Source organism: Eumetopias jubatus, unplaced genomic scaffold (assembly GCF_037043125.1).
Source record: "Eumetopias jubatus isolate StellerSeaLion01/CBP00866 unplaced genomic scaffold, mEumJub1_p1.0 scaffold_4, whole genome shotgun sequence".
Classification (NCBI taxonomy): domain Eukaryota; kingdom Metazoa; phylum Chordata; class Mammalia; order Carnivora; family Otariidae; genus Eumetopias; species Eumetopias jubatus.
Window position 1 is genome coordinate 72,861,565 of NW_028274810.1, and position 17,468 is coordinate 72,879,032.

The 17,468-nt window shown below is 43.5% G+C and overlaps 1 protein-coding gene across 1 annotated transcript in view; it reads right to left on the reverse strand.

Moving 5' to 3' along the window:
* The window catches only part of ST3GAL3 (ST3 beta-galactoside alpha-2,3-sialyltransferase 3), a 171,417-nt gene that overhangs the window by 79,988 nt on the left and 73,961 nt on the right, over positions 1–17,468 (reverse strand). The window contains exon 4 of the mRNA XM_028123443.2: positions 13,759–13,801. Within this exon, the coding sequence (XP_027979244.1) occupies positions 13,759–13,801 (43 nt within the window). The remainder of the gene's footprint in view (positions 1–13,758; positions 13,802–17,468) is intronic.

Here is a 17,468-nt window from a genome sequence, read left to right on the forward strand (position 1 = left end):
TTCTGATCTGGATGCCCTTCTTTTTCTTACCTGTTTTGGCTAGAACTTCTAATACTATGATGAATAAAAGTGGTGAGAGTGGACATCTTGTTCCTGATCTTGGAGGAAAAGCTTTCAGCTTTTTACTGTTGAGGATGATGTTAGCTGTGGGCTTGTCATATGCCGTCTTTATTACGTTGAGGTAAATTCCCTCTATACGCAACTGTTGAGAGCTTTTATTATGAATGGATGTTGAAATCTGTCAAATGCTGGGGAGCCTGAGTGCCTCAGTTGGTCAAGCATCTGGCTCATGATTTCAGGTCATGACCTTGGGGTCATGAGATCCAGCCCCATGTCAGGCTCCATGCTCCACGGGTCTTCTCGAGATTCTCTCTCCCTCTCCCTCTGCCCCTCCCACCCTGCATGCTTGCTCTCTCTCTCTCAAATAAATAAATAAATCTTAAAAAAAAAAACAGGTTTCAGAGAGCCAAGGTACTATGAATACTAACAGTATGATTAGTTTTTTCTTGTGGCAGGAGGTGTGAATTAGCCAGAAATGATGCACTGGACAATAAAATACACGAAGAGATGCCTGAACCTGAACAGAAAGAGATGGCATCTGGGTACTGTGAAGACCCTTCATGTGTACTGAATGGACAATAAACAAATACATAAGCATCTCCTCCTTCCCCACTGTTCTAAATCCTCATCAGTAAATCACTGTATCTTACATGGACCCATCAACGTGTTTATACACCAGAGGTGTTACAAAAAATATTTAGCTGGGGGCAGGTGGCGCCTGGGTGGCTGTCGGTTAAGCAACTGCCTTCAGCTCGGGTCATGATTCCAGGGTCCTGGGATCGAGTCCCACATCGGGCTCCCTGCTCAGCAGGAAGCCTGCTTCTCCCTCTCCCTCTGCTCACACACTCTCTCTCTCTGTCAAATAAATAAATAAATAAATAAAATATTTTAAAAAATTTTTCGCTGGGGCTCTGCACACCCTTGGTGCAGCCCTACTTTAAGGTAAGTATTATTCTCATTTTTGACAAGACAAACGGAGTCTAAAACCCATCCTCTGCTCTCACCAAAGCCCTTGCTTTCTTTGGTATAAAGAACAATTGGCATAAAGGTAAAAAGACTTGAGTTTAAGTAACTAGCTCTTCCACTTACCAGTTGTGTAACCTCAGGTAAGAAGTAATCAGTTTCCTTAACTCTTACAATAGTTATAACAACACATATTTTCTAGAATGGATGGAAAGATCAAATGATTTCCTGTAACAATGTAGGTCAGAGCATTCTTTGAAAGGTTATAGAAATGTCAGTTACTGCTCCTGTTTTAACACTTAACTTCATTTTTTACTACTTCTAGATCATCTGAATTATTATCATTTTACTAATCTAATGAGGAAAAAAACTGTTCCTTTTATTTTTCTTACTTGGATTATTTTCTCCAACTCACCTGGCTGTCTCCAAACCTCTGCTAATAGGTATGTGTGTGTGTGGTTAGATTTATACCTAAGTCTTTCTTTGCATATGTGCGCTAATGTAAACGATACTGTATTTTTAGTTTATTTTTATTTTTTTACATGGGAGCTACTGGTTTTATTTTCCCAGATGCAGCAATTCTTTGAAGGCTTGAGTTTTTACTTGCAAAACAGGGATAATAACAGTATCTACCTTAGAGGTGAGGACAGAAAGAGATAGTGTGTGTGTGTGTGTGTGTGTGTGTGTGTGTGTGTGTGTGTGTGTATATATACATTGGTTTGCTATGTATATATATATACATGGATTGCTAAGCACCAAGCCATATATATATATATACATATATATATATATGGCTTGGTGCTTAGCAGGCATGCAATATACTATTAGTAATTAATATAGGCTTCCTACGTTTCTGTTAATCCAAAGCTTACATTGGAATAATTAAAGCATATGACTTTGCTGCCCTCCAGAGGGTCACAGTCTAGTATTATGATGTATTATGAAACAAATACGCATCACAGGTGTCATAACCACATTAAACATAGGCACACAGGTCTGGGCATATCTGATGGACATCTTCAGCCTCTTCTAAGGCAGAGTAGGCCTCCTGGCACCCCCAGGCCCTTGGGCCGCTGGTCCCCAGCCTGGCACTTCTTCTGTTCTCCCACTATTAGGCTCCAAGGGCTGCCACCACAAATTACCCCAAAGATGGGGGGGTGGGGTGGAGCTTTAAACAACAGAAACTTATCCTCTCACAGTTCAGGAGGCCAGAAGTCCAAATCAAGGTGGTTTCCTCAGATGGTTCCTTCTAGAGGCTCTGAGGGAGAATCTGCTCTGTGGTCCTCTGTAGCTTCAGGTGGCAGCCAACAATCCTCAGCATTCCTTGGCTTGTGGGCGCATCACTCCACTCTCTGCCTCCACTGTCACAGTGTTCTCTCAATGATGTGTGTTTTTAATGTCAAATTCCAATTGCTTATTGCTGGTTTATAGGAAAACAACTGACTTTTGTATATTATTAACCTCATATCCTAGAGCCTTGCTATAATTGCTAATTAGCTCCAGGAGTGTTTTTGCAAGTTTCTGGATTTTTCTATACAATCATGTCATCTGTGAAAAAAGACAATTTTACGTCTTCATTCCCAGTCTCTATGCCTTTTAATTCCTTTTCTTTCTTTTTGAATTAGCTGGAGCTTACAGTATAATACTGGAAAGGAGTGCTGGAAGGGGACATTCTTGCCTTTTCCCAGTCTTGGGGGAACGCATCTAGTTTTCTCATTATTAAGCATGATGTTACCTGCAGGGTTTTTTGTAGGTGTTCTTTATCATATTCTATTACTAGTGTGCTGACAGTTTTTTTTCCCCCTAAAATCATGATTGGATATTGGATTATACTGAATGCTTTTTCTGCATCTTATAGATGTGATCATATAATTTTTCTCCTTTAGCCTGTTGATGGGATGGAATACAGTCACTGATTTTCCAATGTTGAATCAGTTTTGCATGCCTGGAATAAATCCCACTTGGTTATAGTGTTTGATTCTTTTTATACATTGTTTTGGATTCAATACGCTAATATTTTGTTGAGTATTTTTATGTTATGCTCATGAGAGGTAACGGTCTGTAGTTTTCCTTTCTTACAATGTCTTTTTTTTAAAGCAATTTCTACATCCAATCTGGGGCTTGAACTCACAAACCCGAGATCAAGAGTCACATGCTCTACCAACTGAGCCAGACTTTCTTATAATGTCTTCATCTTGTTTTGATTTTAGGATAATGGTAGCTTCACAGAACAAGTTAGGAAGGGTTCCTCTGTTCCTATTTTCTATAAGAGATTGTAGAGAATCGGTATCATCTTTTCCTTAAATGTTTGATAGAATTCACCAGTGAAACCAACTAAGTGCACTGTTTTCTGTCTTCGAAATTTATTAAATTTTGATTCAATTTCTTTAGTAGATACAGACCTATTCAGATGATCTATTTCTTCTTGCATGAGTTTTGGAAGTTTGTGTCTTCCAAGGAATTGGTCCATTGTACGTAAGTTATCAAACTGCCTTTACAGACTTGTTCATAATATTCCTTTATTATCCTTTTAATATCCACGGGATCAGTAGTGACAATGCCCCTTTTATTTCTGATATTAGTCTTTTGTATCTTTGTTTTTCTTGGCTAGCCTGACTAGAGGTTCATCAATTTTATTGATATTTTCAAAGAACTAGCTTTTAAGGGCACCTAGGTGGCTCAGTCGGTTAAGTGTCTGCCTTCAGCTCAGGTCATGAGCCCAGGGTCCTGGGATCTAGCCCCACGTCGGGCTCCCTGCTCGGTGGGGAGTCTGCTTCTCCCTCTCCCTCTCCCCTGGCCCCTCCCCCTGCTTGTGCTTTCTCTCTCTCTCTGTCATATAAGTAAATAAATCTTAAAAAAAAAGAATTAGCGGGGCGCCTGAGTGGCTCAGTCGTTAAGCGTGTGCCTTCAGCTCAGGTCATGATCCCAAGGTCCTAGGATCGAGCCCCGCATCGGGATCCCCGCTCTGCGGGAAGCCTGCTTCTCCCTCTCCCACTTCCCCTGCTTGTGTTCCCCCTCTCGCTGTGTCTCTCTCTGTCAAATAAATAAATGAAATCTTAAAAAAAAAAAAGAATTAGCTTTTAGTTTTGTTGATTTTTCTCTACTGATTTCTGCTCTTTACTTCTCTGATGGCCTTCTATGTACTATCTCTCTTTACACTTCTGTCCTCTCCAATCCTCCTACCCTCCTGCAGACAAAGTCATCTTCCTACAAAACTGATTATGTTTTTCACCTGCTTAAAACACTTCAATGATGGGGCGCCTGGGTGGCTCAGTCGTTAAGCGTCTGCCTTTGGCTCAGGTCATGCTCCCAGGGTCCTGGGATCGAGCCCCACATTGGGCTCCCTGCTCGGCAGGAAGCCTGCTTCTCCCTCTCCCACTCCCCCTGCTTGTGTTCCCTCTCTTGCTGTCTCTCTCTCTGTCAAATAAATAAATAAATAAATAAAATCTTTAAAAAAAAAAAAACACTTCAATGGCATCTTTTGCCCTCAAGATGAAGCCTAAACTTCTTACTGTTATATCAAAAGCCTTGCATGATTTGGTCTGCCCATTCTTTCAGACTTACCATGTCTCACCCTCAGACCTCCTGGCAATTTGACAGCACAGCAAAGTAAGTCTTTACACAAATATTTATTTCAATTATAGGTAAGGAAGAGATACTTAAGTAGGTCAATAGAATGTCCAGGAAACTCTTGAAATAATTGATTCAGATTTTTTAAAGCCCATAAAGAAAAAGCTAGAGGAAGGGCTGGTAACCAAAAATTAATATAAAATAGATTTTTGAAAGTAGTGTTTAGAGACCTAGAGATCATAATGGAAGTTTGAAAGAAAAGTACAGAAAAGAAGGCACATCCAAATATATCTTTTCATTGTACATGTATATGAGGGCAACACAAAAAAACGTAAACTCAAAAGGAAAAAAGTATCCACAATCCCACTATCCTAATGTAACTACTACTACATTCTGCCATAGTTATTATGACATATTCAGATATGATTATAGTGACAGGCTTGAAGGCTGTATCTCCATGGTTCTCAACCCTGGCCTATTAGAATCACCTGAGGGAACTTTTAAACACTAAGGCACCTAAGTCTGATTCCTGATCTGCTAAATCAGAATCTCTCGGTGGTGAGGACCTGGGCTAAGAGCCAATGTATGTAGACAGACTCCTCTGTGTTGGCAGCGCTCTCCCCTCAAACCTGAGTTTATTCTTGTTATCAACCAACTGGGAAAGTGCAAAGTTCCTCAGACAGAAGACAGTATCTTTTAAAGCGGTGATTCTCAACTTGGAACCATATTGGACTCACCTGAAGAGCTTAAAAAAATCCCAATGCCCAGGCTATACCTGAACCCCATGACTTCAGAATCTATACCGGGTAGGACGCAGGCATGGGTAATTTGTTTAAGCTTCCCGGGTGATTCCAATATGCAGTCCAATTGAGGAGCCACTGTGCTGAGAGCTCCAGGTGAGCTACAAAGAAGGAATGTGACTCTCTGGGTCTTGATCATATAGGTACCAAGACGTGTAAGAGGAAGTCTTTGAACAGTGGGGGTTGTGAACAGGCTAGAAGCTGTGAAGCAAAGAGCCCAGTCCAGTCCTGCCAGGCCACGCTCTGCCACTGTGAACTGAGGAGGGCTCTGGTCTGAGCTATCTACAGAAGAAACAGAACACTGTAGTTTGCAAACCAGATGACCTTTTTGGCTTTCTTATGCTCTCGGGGTTTATTTCTCTGTTGTTCCCTTTTAGTCTTTAGTGAAATATTTTTAGCTTTGCTTAGAGGAACCAAGAAAAGGTTTTTGTTGTTGTTTTCTCCCCCCTCTTTTTTAAAGCATTAAAGAGAACCCGTGCTCTCTAGAGTCCACTTGATGGTGGCGGCCGTTCTTGAAGTGAGAGACCCTCCGGGAGATGGTGACACACAGGGTTAAAGACAGGGGTCATGTGGCATTCCTCATCACTGCACTTCCCATTCTTCCAAAATCTTCCAGTACTGAGACTTAGGGTCTGCGTTTTGTTATTATAATGGCACTATTCTGTCTTATATCCTCCTACTCTGTCCTTTTTAACTGTTTACACATTTATTGAATATTCACTGTGCACCAGGAACACTACACGAGGCACTGGGAGTACACCTGTGAGCAGGACATTCATATCTCCTGCCTTTACGAAGCTTACTGGGGATCAAATTGACAGTGTGAATTTGGAAAAAAGAGAAAGCTCTGTGGAATAGTGGGATGAGTAGAAAGTTTGGCGCCAAGTGGAGAGGGGTTTGAATGCTGGCTTGATCACATACCGTTCTGTGAACTCAGGTAAATTCTTTCTATGGTGACTTTCTCATTTGTTAAGATGCATTTAAGTACCACCTACTTCACAGATTTATCCACCAATTCATTCATTCATTCATTCATTCATCCATGCAACAAATGTTTACTGAGCAACTACCAAGTGCTGGGCACTGTTTTAGGCACTAAGAAGTAGTAGTGAAAAAAATAGACAAACCCCTTCCATCTGCCCTCCCTCTCGTGGGAGGGGACAAACAACAAGTAGGTAAAACATAGATATCCAACAGTGGAAAACACTCTGGAGAAAAATGGCACAGTAGGGGGAATGGGGAATGCCAATGGAGGTTAGGGTTACAACTTTAAGTGGGATGGGCAGGGGATATTTGAGCTAACGTCTGAAAAGGTGAGGCAGTCTCTGCAGATGTCTGGGGAAGAACATCCCAAACAAAGAAATGAGCAAATGCCAAAAGTCTGAGGCAGTGATGGGCCTGAAGTATTTGAGGCGCAGCAAGGAGCCCTGTATAGTATAATAAACAAGAAGAGTGGTAAGAAAACAGAGGAGTCTAGACTGTGGAAGGGCCTTGGTTGAGCATGGTAAAAACTCTGGCTCTTATACTAAGAGAAATGGGGAGCCACTGGAGAGTTCTGAACACAGGAGTAACTAGGGCTATCTTGCACTTAACAGGATGGATCACTTAGGCTTCGGCGTGGAACTGGACCACCAGGAAGCAAGCGTGAAAGCAGGCAGGAGGGCGTCATGTAGGAGATAGTGGTTGTCCAGACAGAGTGATGGCGGGAGAAGGAGCAAGAAGTGGCTGGACCTCCAGATATTTAAGGTAAAGCCAATAGGCTTTGCTGATGATTAGTGTCAAAAACATGATGCTAAGGTTTTTGACCTGAGCAACTGGAAGGATGAAGTTACCATGTAGTGGGGTAGGGAAGATTCTGGGAGGCAGGGGATGTGAATCAGGAGTTTGCTTCTAGATCTGTGAAGTGTGACGTGCCTACACACCCACGTAAAGGAGGCAACTGGGTAAACGGGTCTGAAGTATGGGGAAAGAAGACTAGGCATTCACTACACATTTGGGAGTTATCAGCTTCAGATGACACATGGGGCTGGCGAGGTCCTCCAAGCGGCTGTGGCGAGGACAGGTAAAGCAGAAAGCACCAAGTACAGCATCAGGCATATATTAAGTGTTCAATAAACACTTTCTCAGTGCAGCCATAGGGAACTTGGCAGGCCATTCGGGGAAACAGTAAACTAGGCCTTGGGGTATATTTTAGACTGCCCCAGGTTTATAGGCCTTTCACAGATGACTTGGGTTTTCACAAGCCTTTGGAGGTTAAAAATAATTGGTTTTGGCTTTCATATCTTTGTGTCTTCACAGAGAATTCCTTACAAAAGTAGACTGAGCACTAAAGTCCCAGTGCTCTCGCCCACATGGTGACTATAAAACACATTGTGGCAGCAGACAGGAGCTTTCCCAGAGCACAGAGCAGCTACCCACACTCAGCTGAAACAGACGAAACCTCCACTTTACTAAATCAGCTCCCTGAAGGCTGGCATGAGCTCAGAAAACACACACACCTGGACACCAGGGTCTGGCTCCTTTGAAGCTCCAGGTGGCTCTTCTCTCTGCCGGACTAATGGGCACATTCCCGGATCCTCCTAAGTGAGATTTCCTTAGGGTTCTGTGCTGAGTGCTCTGCCTCCCGATACTGGTGGGCCTAACCCCCTCTCTTCCTTTGAGGCCTTGCTCAAAAGCCGCCTTCCAACGAGGCCCACCCTGACTACCACATTCAAACTCCCAATCTCTCCTCCAGCGTTCCCCTGTCCTGCTCTATTTTCTGCCATGCCACTTACTACCTTCCAAGACATTGAAAACTTGACTTATTGGTTATACTTTTTGTTCAGTGACTGACTTTGGAACTCAATGACTGGGATATTCTCACAGCACAGAACACTGCTTGACACACTGAAGTTGCTCAAGACATTGGTTGAATAAAGGAAGAAGTGCTCACCTCACTGCTGGGGCAGCAACCTGTAGCCCTGAGCCTTTCCCCAGGACCCCCAACTTTGAACAGCAGACTCAGAGAACCCAGAGCCTCCCCAGGAACCAGACTGCCCTCCTTTCCCCACAGGTATCATCCGATCAAGCTGTAGCTGAGTACACTGAGAGCCTGAGTGTCCCCCCCACCCCACCCCAGGAGAATACGAGATTAATTCTTGGGCGATCTTGGGGCAGCCCCACATCCTGGTTATTCTTGTTCAGTCCCTCAATTGTGTCCTTGTCGGTTTCCTCATGTTCAAGTCACTGCTCTCTGCTTCTTCTCGGCCCCATCTCCCACTTCTCCCTGCCTGTGCTATGCTAACTTTCCACTGTGTTCTGCAAAGTCTTGTCCCTTTACATCCTCAGCTTCTTCGTGAATGCCCCTTCCATCCACTGCTCTCACAGACACCTGGGTCTCCCCTGAAAACGCCATTTCCTCTCCAGCCCTGTGTGATGGAGGCTGCTCTTTCTTGTATTCCCCATGCAGCTGAGGGTCCCTTGTATCCTCTTTGTACTCCATCTACGCTTTCAAGCCACCACTTATGTCATTCTTATTAGATAAAATCAAAAACAAAAACCCGTTCATTGTTGATGCTATCCAGAAATACTACCTCCTGCCCCTCCCCCCGCCATTCTCAGTTACTCCTGTCCCATTCACTAAGTCTTTAGCTCACAAGACACCCTTTCCAATCGAGCTTATAAGGTCATCTGTTTGGCTTAGAATTTTCAGTTTTATCCCAATTACAAAGAGCATAGTTGGTACTCAAGGAATATTTGTGGGACACCTGGGTGGCTCACTCAGTCAGCTGAGCATCAGACTCTCGGTCATGATCTCGGAGTCAGAAGATCAAGCCCTGAGTCAGGCTCTGTGCTCAGCGGGGAGTCTACTTGGGATTCCCTCTGCCTCTCCCTCTGCCCTTCTCCCTGCTCGCGCACACACACTTTCTCTCTCTCTCAAATAAACAAATAACATCTTAAAAAAAAAAATTTGCTAAATGAATTAGTGAATAAATGAAACCTGGGGCATGGAGAAGGAGGTAAGTTGAGGTTCAAGTCTCATTTTTGGGTTACATCCTTCCCAGTTTAGCAGACACTGATAAGGGTACAGGATAGGCCGAATGTCATCCTTGGATGATTATTATTATCCCCACTTTATAGCTCACTCAAGATTATAGTTAGTAAGATGTGGAACTGGGCTTCAAAAATCCGTATCTGACAGCACAGCCCATGTTTTTAACTGCCAAAAAACACTGCCCTCCTGGGCGCCTGGGTGGCTCAGTTGGTTAAGCGACTGCCTTGGGCTCAGGTCATGATCCCGGGATTGTGGGATCGAGTCCCACATAGGGCTCCCCCTGCTCTGTGGCGAGCCTGCTTCTCCCTCTCCATCTGCCTGACACTCCCCCTGCTTGTGCTCTCGAACTCTCTCTCTCTAATAAATAAATAATCTTTAAAAACAAAACACTTCCCTCCTGAACAACACAGCTTGCAGTTAAAAGACATGGTTCCTAAAGCTCACTGCATATAAGTATTCTGAATAATTTTCATAGCGTTGACACAAGATTTTGTCATAATACAAGCAGTAGGGAATTCTCAAAGGAAACAGAAAACTATTTTTCCCCACAGAGATGTAATTAAAAGAATATAGTGAAGACCAAAAAAAAAATCCAAAACATCTATTTTCAGATTTGTGGGGAATCACTGGGTATAGAGACATTTTAATTAAGACTAGTCCTGTATAATAGGATTTCAAGAATGGAAAGCACCTGAGGGGGGGAGACAATTTTCACACAGCTCTATCTGTGCAGGACTCTCAGTTAAGGCACCTATGATTTGTGAGCTGAATCTAACCCACTATCTTGTTTTTCTGATGGCCCATGAGGTAAGAGTTATTTGTAACAGCTGAGAAAAAAAAAAAATCTCATGATACATAGAAATTATATTAAAATTTCAGTGTCCATAAATGAAATTTCATGGGAATACAGACCTACTCATTTGTCTACGTGCTGTCCCTGCCTGCTTTTATGTTACAGCAGCAGAGCTGAGTAGTTGTAACAGAAACAATAAAGCCAATGTTGGCTAAAATGGTGACCCTCTGGCCCTTACAGAAAAAGTTGGCCAACCCATTATAGATTCTTTCTTCTGACTTATCTTTCAGTTCACTAACACGGTCTTCAGTTGTATCTAATCCTGCTAAATCCTATTGAGTTTTTAATTTTACTTAATGTGTTTTTCAATTCTAGAAGTTTTGTTTTTCCAAATCGGATATTTTGCTTTTTATAATCCCCTAACCACGTATATAATACATAATTCAATCTCATCTTTATTTCTTTAAATATAGTATATCTAATTGCTTTATCAATTGTGTCTGGTAATTCTGACTTCACAAGTCTTTGCAGGTCCCCCTCTGTTGTCTGGTGTTTTTCATGGTTCTCACCAACGGAGCCTTATTTCCTCGTGTGCTTTACTGTTAGCTGTTCACTTCCTTGAAAGGTTATTTGCAAGGAGCTCACATCTTCCTCCAGAGCAGGCCTGCATTTGCCTCTGCCAAGACCTTGGCAGCACTGTCAATCTGTAATACCTTAAACTCTCAAATACTTAAAGTTCACGGCTTGAGGTTCCATAGATCACCTGGCTGTGAATATCAAGTGTTGCTTTTTTATTAACTTATTGCCCTGATCCACTCAGAGTTCTGGCAACCTTTTCTGGTTGAGGGGTGCAGGTTTCCTTCTAGTTCCTCCTATGCTGAGTCCTTCGGGGTTCTAGTTTAATGTGGAAAGGATCAAAAGATGGAAAATAGGGAAGAGATATTAGTAGACCTGCAGGCTAGAAGGCGAAGGTCTAACATTTAAACTCTGATTAAAGGGGAGTAGAGAGAGAGTGGGCAGAGGCAATATTTAAACAGATAATGGCCGAAAAATTTCCAAAACGTATGCAGTCCTATACTCCAGAAGTATAGTGACAGATGGTGGCTACACTTGTGATGAACAAAGCATAACATATGGACTCTTCAAATCACGATGTTGTACACCGGAAGCTAATGTAACATGGTGTGTCAACTATATTTCAATTTTAAAAATCAATTCTGTAAAAAAAATTGTTTAATTTAAAAATGTTTAAAAATCTAAAGGAATCCAATCAAGACAAATAAAAAGAAATTCTTACATTTATAAATCTATTCATACTTCCTACAAGCCTTTCTTCTATTCTTCCTAAAAATCTTGGGAGGTAGGTATTATTATCTACATTTTTTCGTATGGAAAAACTGGTATTCAGAGAACTAAGACAAATTATTTACAGTCATGTAATTCTAAGCAGCAGGGGCAGAATTCAAATCTAGTTCTTCTGATTCAAGTTCAGGTTCTTCCCTGTACATCGGAAGTAGAACACAACACAGCAGAAGGTGACCTCGTAAGAGGAGATCCAGCCACTGCTAAGGGATCACCTCCAGAACTCAGAACCTTGAACTTGGAAACTTTTCCCTGGAAGCAGGTAAAAATCATTCCCACACAGCTGTGCTTTCTTCTGAAGATAAGCACCAGACTGGAAAAGTCTTTTCAATTAGGGGCAGGAACATTCTAGCTTGTACCTTCACTTGTGAGTTATTCCCCGGGCTAAAGACCAAGTTGAACTCAAATGCTTCATGGGCCTGGCCTGGGATGCAACAGCAAGCCGCAAAACAGCCCACGGTGTACCAGCCACCCGTCAGGAGAGCAGGACAGGAGCGTCCTCCTAATTCCTCTCCCCACGCCACTGGAGACAGTTTAAATACTGTAGTTAACATATCCTAGGTAACATGCCTTTTGTTCATCAATGTGACTTGACTTGGTAAATTACTACATCTTTTCCATTCTGGTGACATTTCATTTGTTTACAGCTTATACTTGATTTCTTTTTCGCCCAGAGCACTAAATTAAGAATTTTTCTAAGGGTGAAGCCTATGGCTTTCTAACATAATTGGGTCCCATTCCCCAGATGTTAACATGTGGCTGACATCTCTCCACTAGCCTGGTATAAAGAGCAGACTATCCTTCCCTTGGGGCTGCCTCCGCGATGTATAAAAGCTGGGAGAATTACAACGCCTGAACTCACAGTATGAGGCACAAGAACCACAAAGCCAGAGGCCAGGAAACAGCCCAAGGCTAGACAATTCAGTGGGAAAGCCAGATAGCCCCAGATTCGATGTCTTGTGTGTAGGCGCAGTCATCACCATCACAAGCAGCTACAGTCAAGGGCTAAAGCAAGACAGGAAAGCGAGGAGACACAATTCCCATCTTTCATGTCTGTCTGGTACAGAACAGGGGCCACGGGTGTACAAAGACGACTGACAACCGAAAGGAGCTACAGGTGGTTTTGCAACCATTTACTGCAGCTCAGCCATGCGAGAGGTGCCATGCAGGGCACCAACACACAGAATGGATGCAGCCCAATCCCGAGGCATCCCAGCCTAACTGGGGAAGTGCACGGTCACCCACCTATCCTTTGTGCGTCCATCCATGCAACTACGGTCCGGGTGTACCAAGCACCTCACAAAGATACGCCAGCATTGGCTAGGTGCTAGGGAGACCAAGAAGGTCAGAACAGGGAATTAGATACTCTGTACTTGAAAACCCCTATGAATTAATCATTTCAATTAAATCCTTACACTAACCCAGTGAGGTAGGCATATTGGTGTCCTCATCTTACAGATGAAACTGGGCTCAGAGTGGTTCAAGAGCTTGCCCCAAATCACAAAGAGAGTAAATGGCAATCCGGGATTCGAACCAGCCAGGCCTGGCTCCAAGCCCGTGCTCTTAATAAATTGATAATTATTACAGTTGGTTATAGTACAACGAGATCATTGGTGACAGAGGGAGAAAATTCACAGGAAGCATCAAGGAAGAGATCATGAATTTTGTGTAGGGAAGAGGTGGCCTTTGAGTTTTCCCAGGTGAGCAGCAAGGAAAGGGCAGTGCGGGCACAGATAAGAAGCCCATGCCAAGGCAGAGGGGAATGGAGGGTTTGCCTGTGGCAGAAGGATAGGAGATAATGCGGGAGGGAAGTCTGATCACGGAAGGCTTTGCACGCCAGGCTGCAGAGCATCTTTGCCAGGCCACTGCCTCCTGCTGTAACTCAACCATCCCCTGCTCTGTAGCAGAAGCCTTTCCGGGCCCTCCTTGTCCCTCGAACCTGGCAGGAACTGCCTGTGCCAGCCAAATCAAAGGCTTTATGTTTAAACCCACAATCCCATCCTCTCTGGGCCCCTGCAAACAGTACATGCTCCAAGAGTCTGCTGACAGACTGAGGCCAGAGGCCCCAAGGAGTCCTCCAACTGACACAGAACGGAGCGGGTGACCCTTCGAAGTTGGACCCCAGCTCCCAGAGACATCTCTACCACAGAGTTAAGGCGCCTTCTCATTCTACTCACAGTTTAGAGTCCAGCTTCAGGAGGAAACCCAACCGATCATACTCTGAAAAAGAAAAGCAGGAAATGTCACTGAAGTCAAGCCACTGTTGACACTAGCAGATTGCATTCCCCAGACACAGAACATGGGGACAGACAACTGCTCAAGGAACAGAGCCAAATACATAAGCCACGACTAAATCTAAGTCACAGAACTCCTGCTGAACACCTGTTTTTATGAAGGACCAGATTCAATGCCAGGTGTTTCCCAGACCCTCTGGGCCCCCAGTCCTATGCTGGCATGTAACTGCCTTCCTGTTTAAATGTGGTACTTGACTGAAATTTACTTAAAACACAAAACCAGACCCCTGGAGAAGTAACAGGGCCAGAAGCAATCTGCCTCCTCTAAGCTCAAATCATAATTTTTGCTGAAGCAGCCGTGTTCACTACGGAGTGAAGGCGTGGCAGCCCAGGGGTCTTCAAATCCATGGCAATGAACCCATCCTCTTCATGACAACCACAAAGAGCTGACAGATCTGATTACATAAAGAGTAGGAAATTGAAAATGAAGCCTAAAAATAAGTTGTAAGATGTTTATGACAAATGATAAATCATGAATAGGTTAAATTCTTTACATCTTTCCTCATTCTAAAATGAAGTTGAAGCGGTTTTACAAAGTTGTATGAAGTACACGATTTTTTAAAAAGAAGATATCTGGGACCAAAGGGGGAAATAAGCATAAGAAAAATAATAAAATACAGCCAGGATAAGAATACCAAAACCGGATGACCTATAAGGTCCTATGTGCTCGCTGGAGGAAGATTATAGATTTACCCCCAAGATTTCTCACAGCTGAAGCTAAATGCAAAGCACTGATAAAATGGTTTCCAGTGTTCATAAAATAAACCAGGAGAATCACAGCTATTCCTGCTACTAAGACTTGAGAAGTGTCATAAGATTATTTCTTATACCTTTGTTCAAGGATTGCAAAGTGTGTGTGTGTGTAAAGAGTGACCACATCAAAATAAGGCAGCCTATGAATGCAGTTCCCAGTCGGGCTGGCTTCACCTGAGGATAAAACAGAATACCAAGACCAAACAACTAATGGAAAAGACCATGCAGCAAGGCTTTTGAGGAACTCAGGCTTTAATAAGCAATGATGGGCCAAGAAGAGGAAGTTACACATCCTGACAAGTACCTCGCAGGAGTCATTCTGCAAGGCTGAGTAAAGTCCAGATTTGAACTCTTTCTTAAGCAGCAGAGCTGCAGTGAGAGTAATTCCTCTTCTTATAATTGAAGATACCAGCTAGAACACACAGCCCAACAGAAGCTTGCCTCTCAGGAGAATACTCTTGGGCAGTCAAAGCCTTTCCTCAAAATAATTCTGCTTTTGCTCTAACTCAGATAAATGGATAGGAGACTTTGCTTAATATATCAGGAACCTATAAAAGTCAGTAAGAAAAAAAAATGTTTCAATTTTAAAAATAAACTGAAAACAAAATTTGCAAAAAGGGTTAGTTTCAAAGGTTAATACTCTTCCAGCAATCCTATTTATCATTCTATAGAAAAAGAAAATCTCATTAACTTGCCCATACCTGTTGCTTTTCCCCCATGTGCTCATAACCTTGGGGCAACTAGCCTGCTACTGCTCCTCAGACCCAGGCTAGGATGCCCTTGGACATACAATGAATCCACGCTTTGGCTGGTTCCTTCCAGAGACACCAGAGAATATTTTCCCCTTGTTGCAAACTCAGATGTCAGGGCCACGCAAGAACATAACACAAATAAGGGAACAAGGGGGAATGTGATACTCTCCCATAGTAACTCATACTACTGATTTTAGTTGCATTAAAAACAAATCCTGTTGAAATGTCTTTTTTTCACCATGCATTTTTGTACAGTGGCCATAATGATATATCTATGGATTATTTTCCAGTGGCATCTTAAGTTTTGTTTTACACATGCATATACTAATTGCATATTAAATAGATAAGAACACTTTGCATTTCTAAAGAAATTCCCTTGATGGCTCTCTTGGAAGGTCATTTTCTCTCTTTTCTTAAGAGACATGAGTACCAGAGATATTTCATTTTACTCTGTAATTTAAGGAAAGGTAACTGTGTGAGCCCAACAGTGATAAATGGCAACTGACACTGCCTTCGGGTCACAGAGCCAAGAGGGAGTGGAGCCCATCTGGAGACTCCATGCCTTGTCGAAGGGGGAGCGTCCACCAGCGCCAGCTAACAAAGGCAGTCAGTGATGCAGGCCCAACGTTGCCACGTTCTGGCTTTTTTTTTTTAAGCCAAGAATCTGGATCTTTGAACGTAAATCTTCTCAATGTGTAACTATTAGCAACAGATTCAAGAAAAATGTAAAGATCATGGGAATTGCCCAAAATACGTCCATGGGCAGGATTCAGCCAGTGGGCTCACGGTCTATAAACTCTGTCCTAGGCTGGCAGCCCATGAGGACTGGACGCGCTTCTCTTTCATGGCTGCACACAGTAGATGCTCCATAAATATTTGCTGACTGTTATTACCAGGATTATTTGGTCACGATGGTCATATATCCAGATCAAATTAGTCTAACAGGATGCTAAAAAGAGTATTTCAGGGGTGCCTGGGTGGCTCAGTGGGTGAAATGTCTGACCCTTGATTGTGGCTTGGGTTGTGATCTCAGGGTCATGAGATCCTGCTGGGAGTCAGGCTCTGCACTGGGCGTGGAGCCTGCTTAGGATTCTCTGTCTCCCTCTGCCCCCTCTCCCCCATTGCTTGCTCACTCGCTCACTCTCTCTAAAAAAGAGTATTTCAGCCAAGCCTCTGGGATGATAAATTTCAGACACTAAAGTGAGGTTCTAGACTGAGATGTAAATTTTCAAGGGAAATATCTGAAAGCTTGTTACATAATTCGAAAGGCCCTCCCTACATCAGATATAAAAGTAACTGGCTATGAGCAATTAAGGAGGGAGAATTTGAACAGCTTCCCTGGAGAGAGCAGTGCTATGGACTCCATCTCACTTAAGGGGCAGGATGGGTAGTACTTGTCTCTCCCTCACGCCTGGTGAGGGAAGCTTCACTTTGACCCTTAAAGAGTGGGGAACGTGGTGGACTTCGGGTGCCTGACTTGCACCTGACCAGTGTAAAGGACACAAGTTGGGCTGGATGGAAGGAGAGATGCATTAGAACTGGCCTGCACCCCTAGAATTTGTTGTAGAAAAGGATGTATCAATGAGCTGGTGTGGGTTTGTTTTAGGTCCCTTCCAAAACACCTGTCCAGAGGGTGGCCAGGGCCGCAGCAGAGAGCAATGGGGGCAGACACCGAGTCCCAGCAGCTGCAGAAAGATTGACAAGGTTCTGGCGAGTGCATTGCCCCCATCAGGGGAACTGCACAGCAGAGGTCCCTCGTTGGAGGGGGTCTCCAAATGCCTACCAGAGCACCCCACAAACGTTAGCTTTAAACACTCAACAGCTGAGACAGTGCTAACGGGATCTTAGGTCTTTTCTGCTCCCATTCTCTCTCTCCCTTCCCCACCGATTCCAGAGAGGTCAGAAACTGCAGGCAGCATCTGGGGAGGACTGCGAGAAGGCCAAGGAGGGCACATCCCCTTCCCAGGGTCAGGCACCTGCTGGTACGAAGCTCTGAGTGCAGGAAGGGGAGGTCACTGTAGCTTTGAATGAATTGAAAGCTATGGCTATTACATAAGGCTGGATACTCTAATTTTGGAATTGGTGACT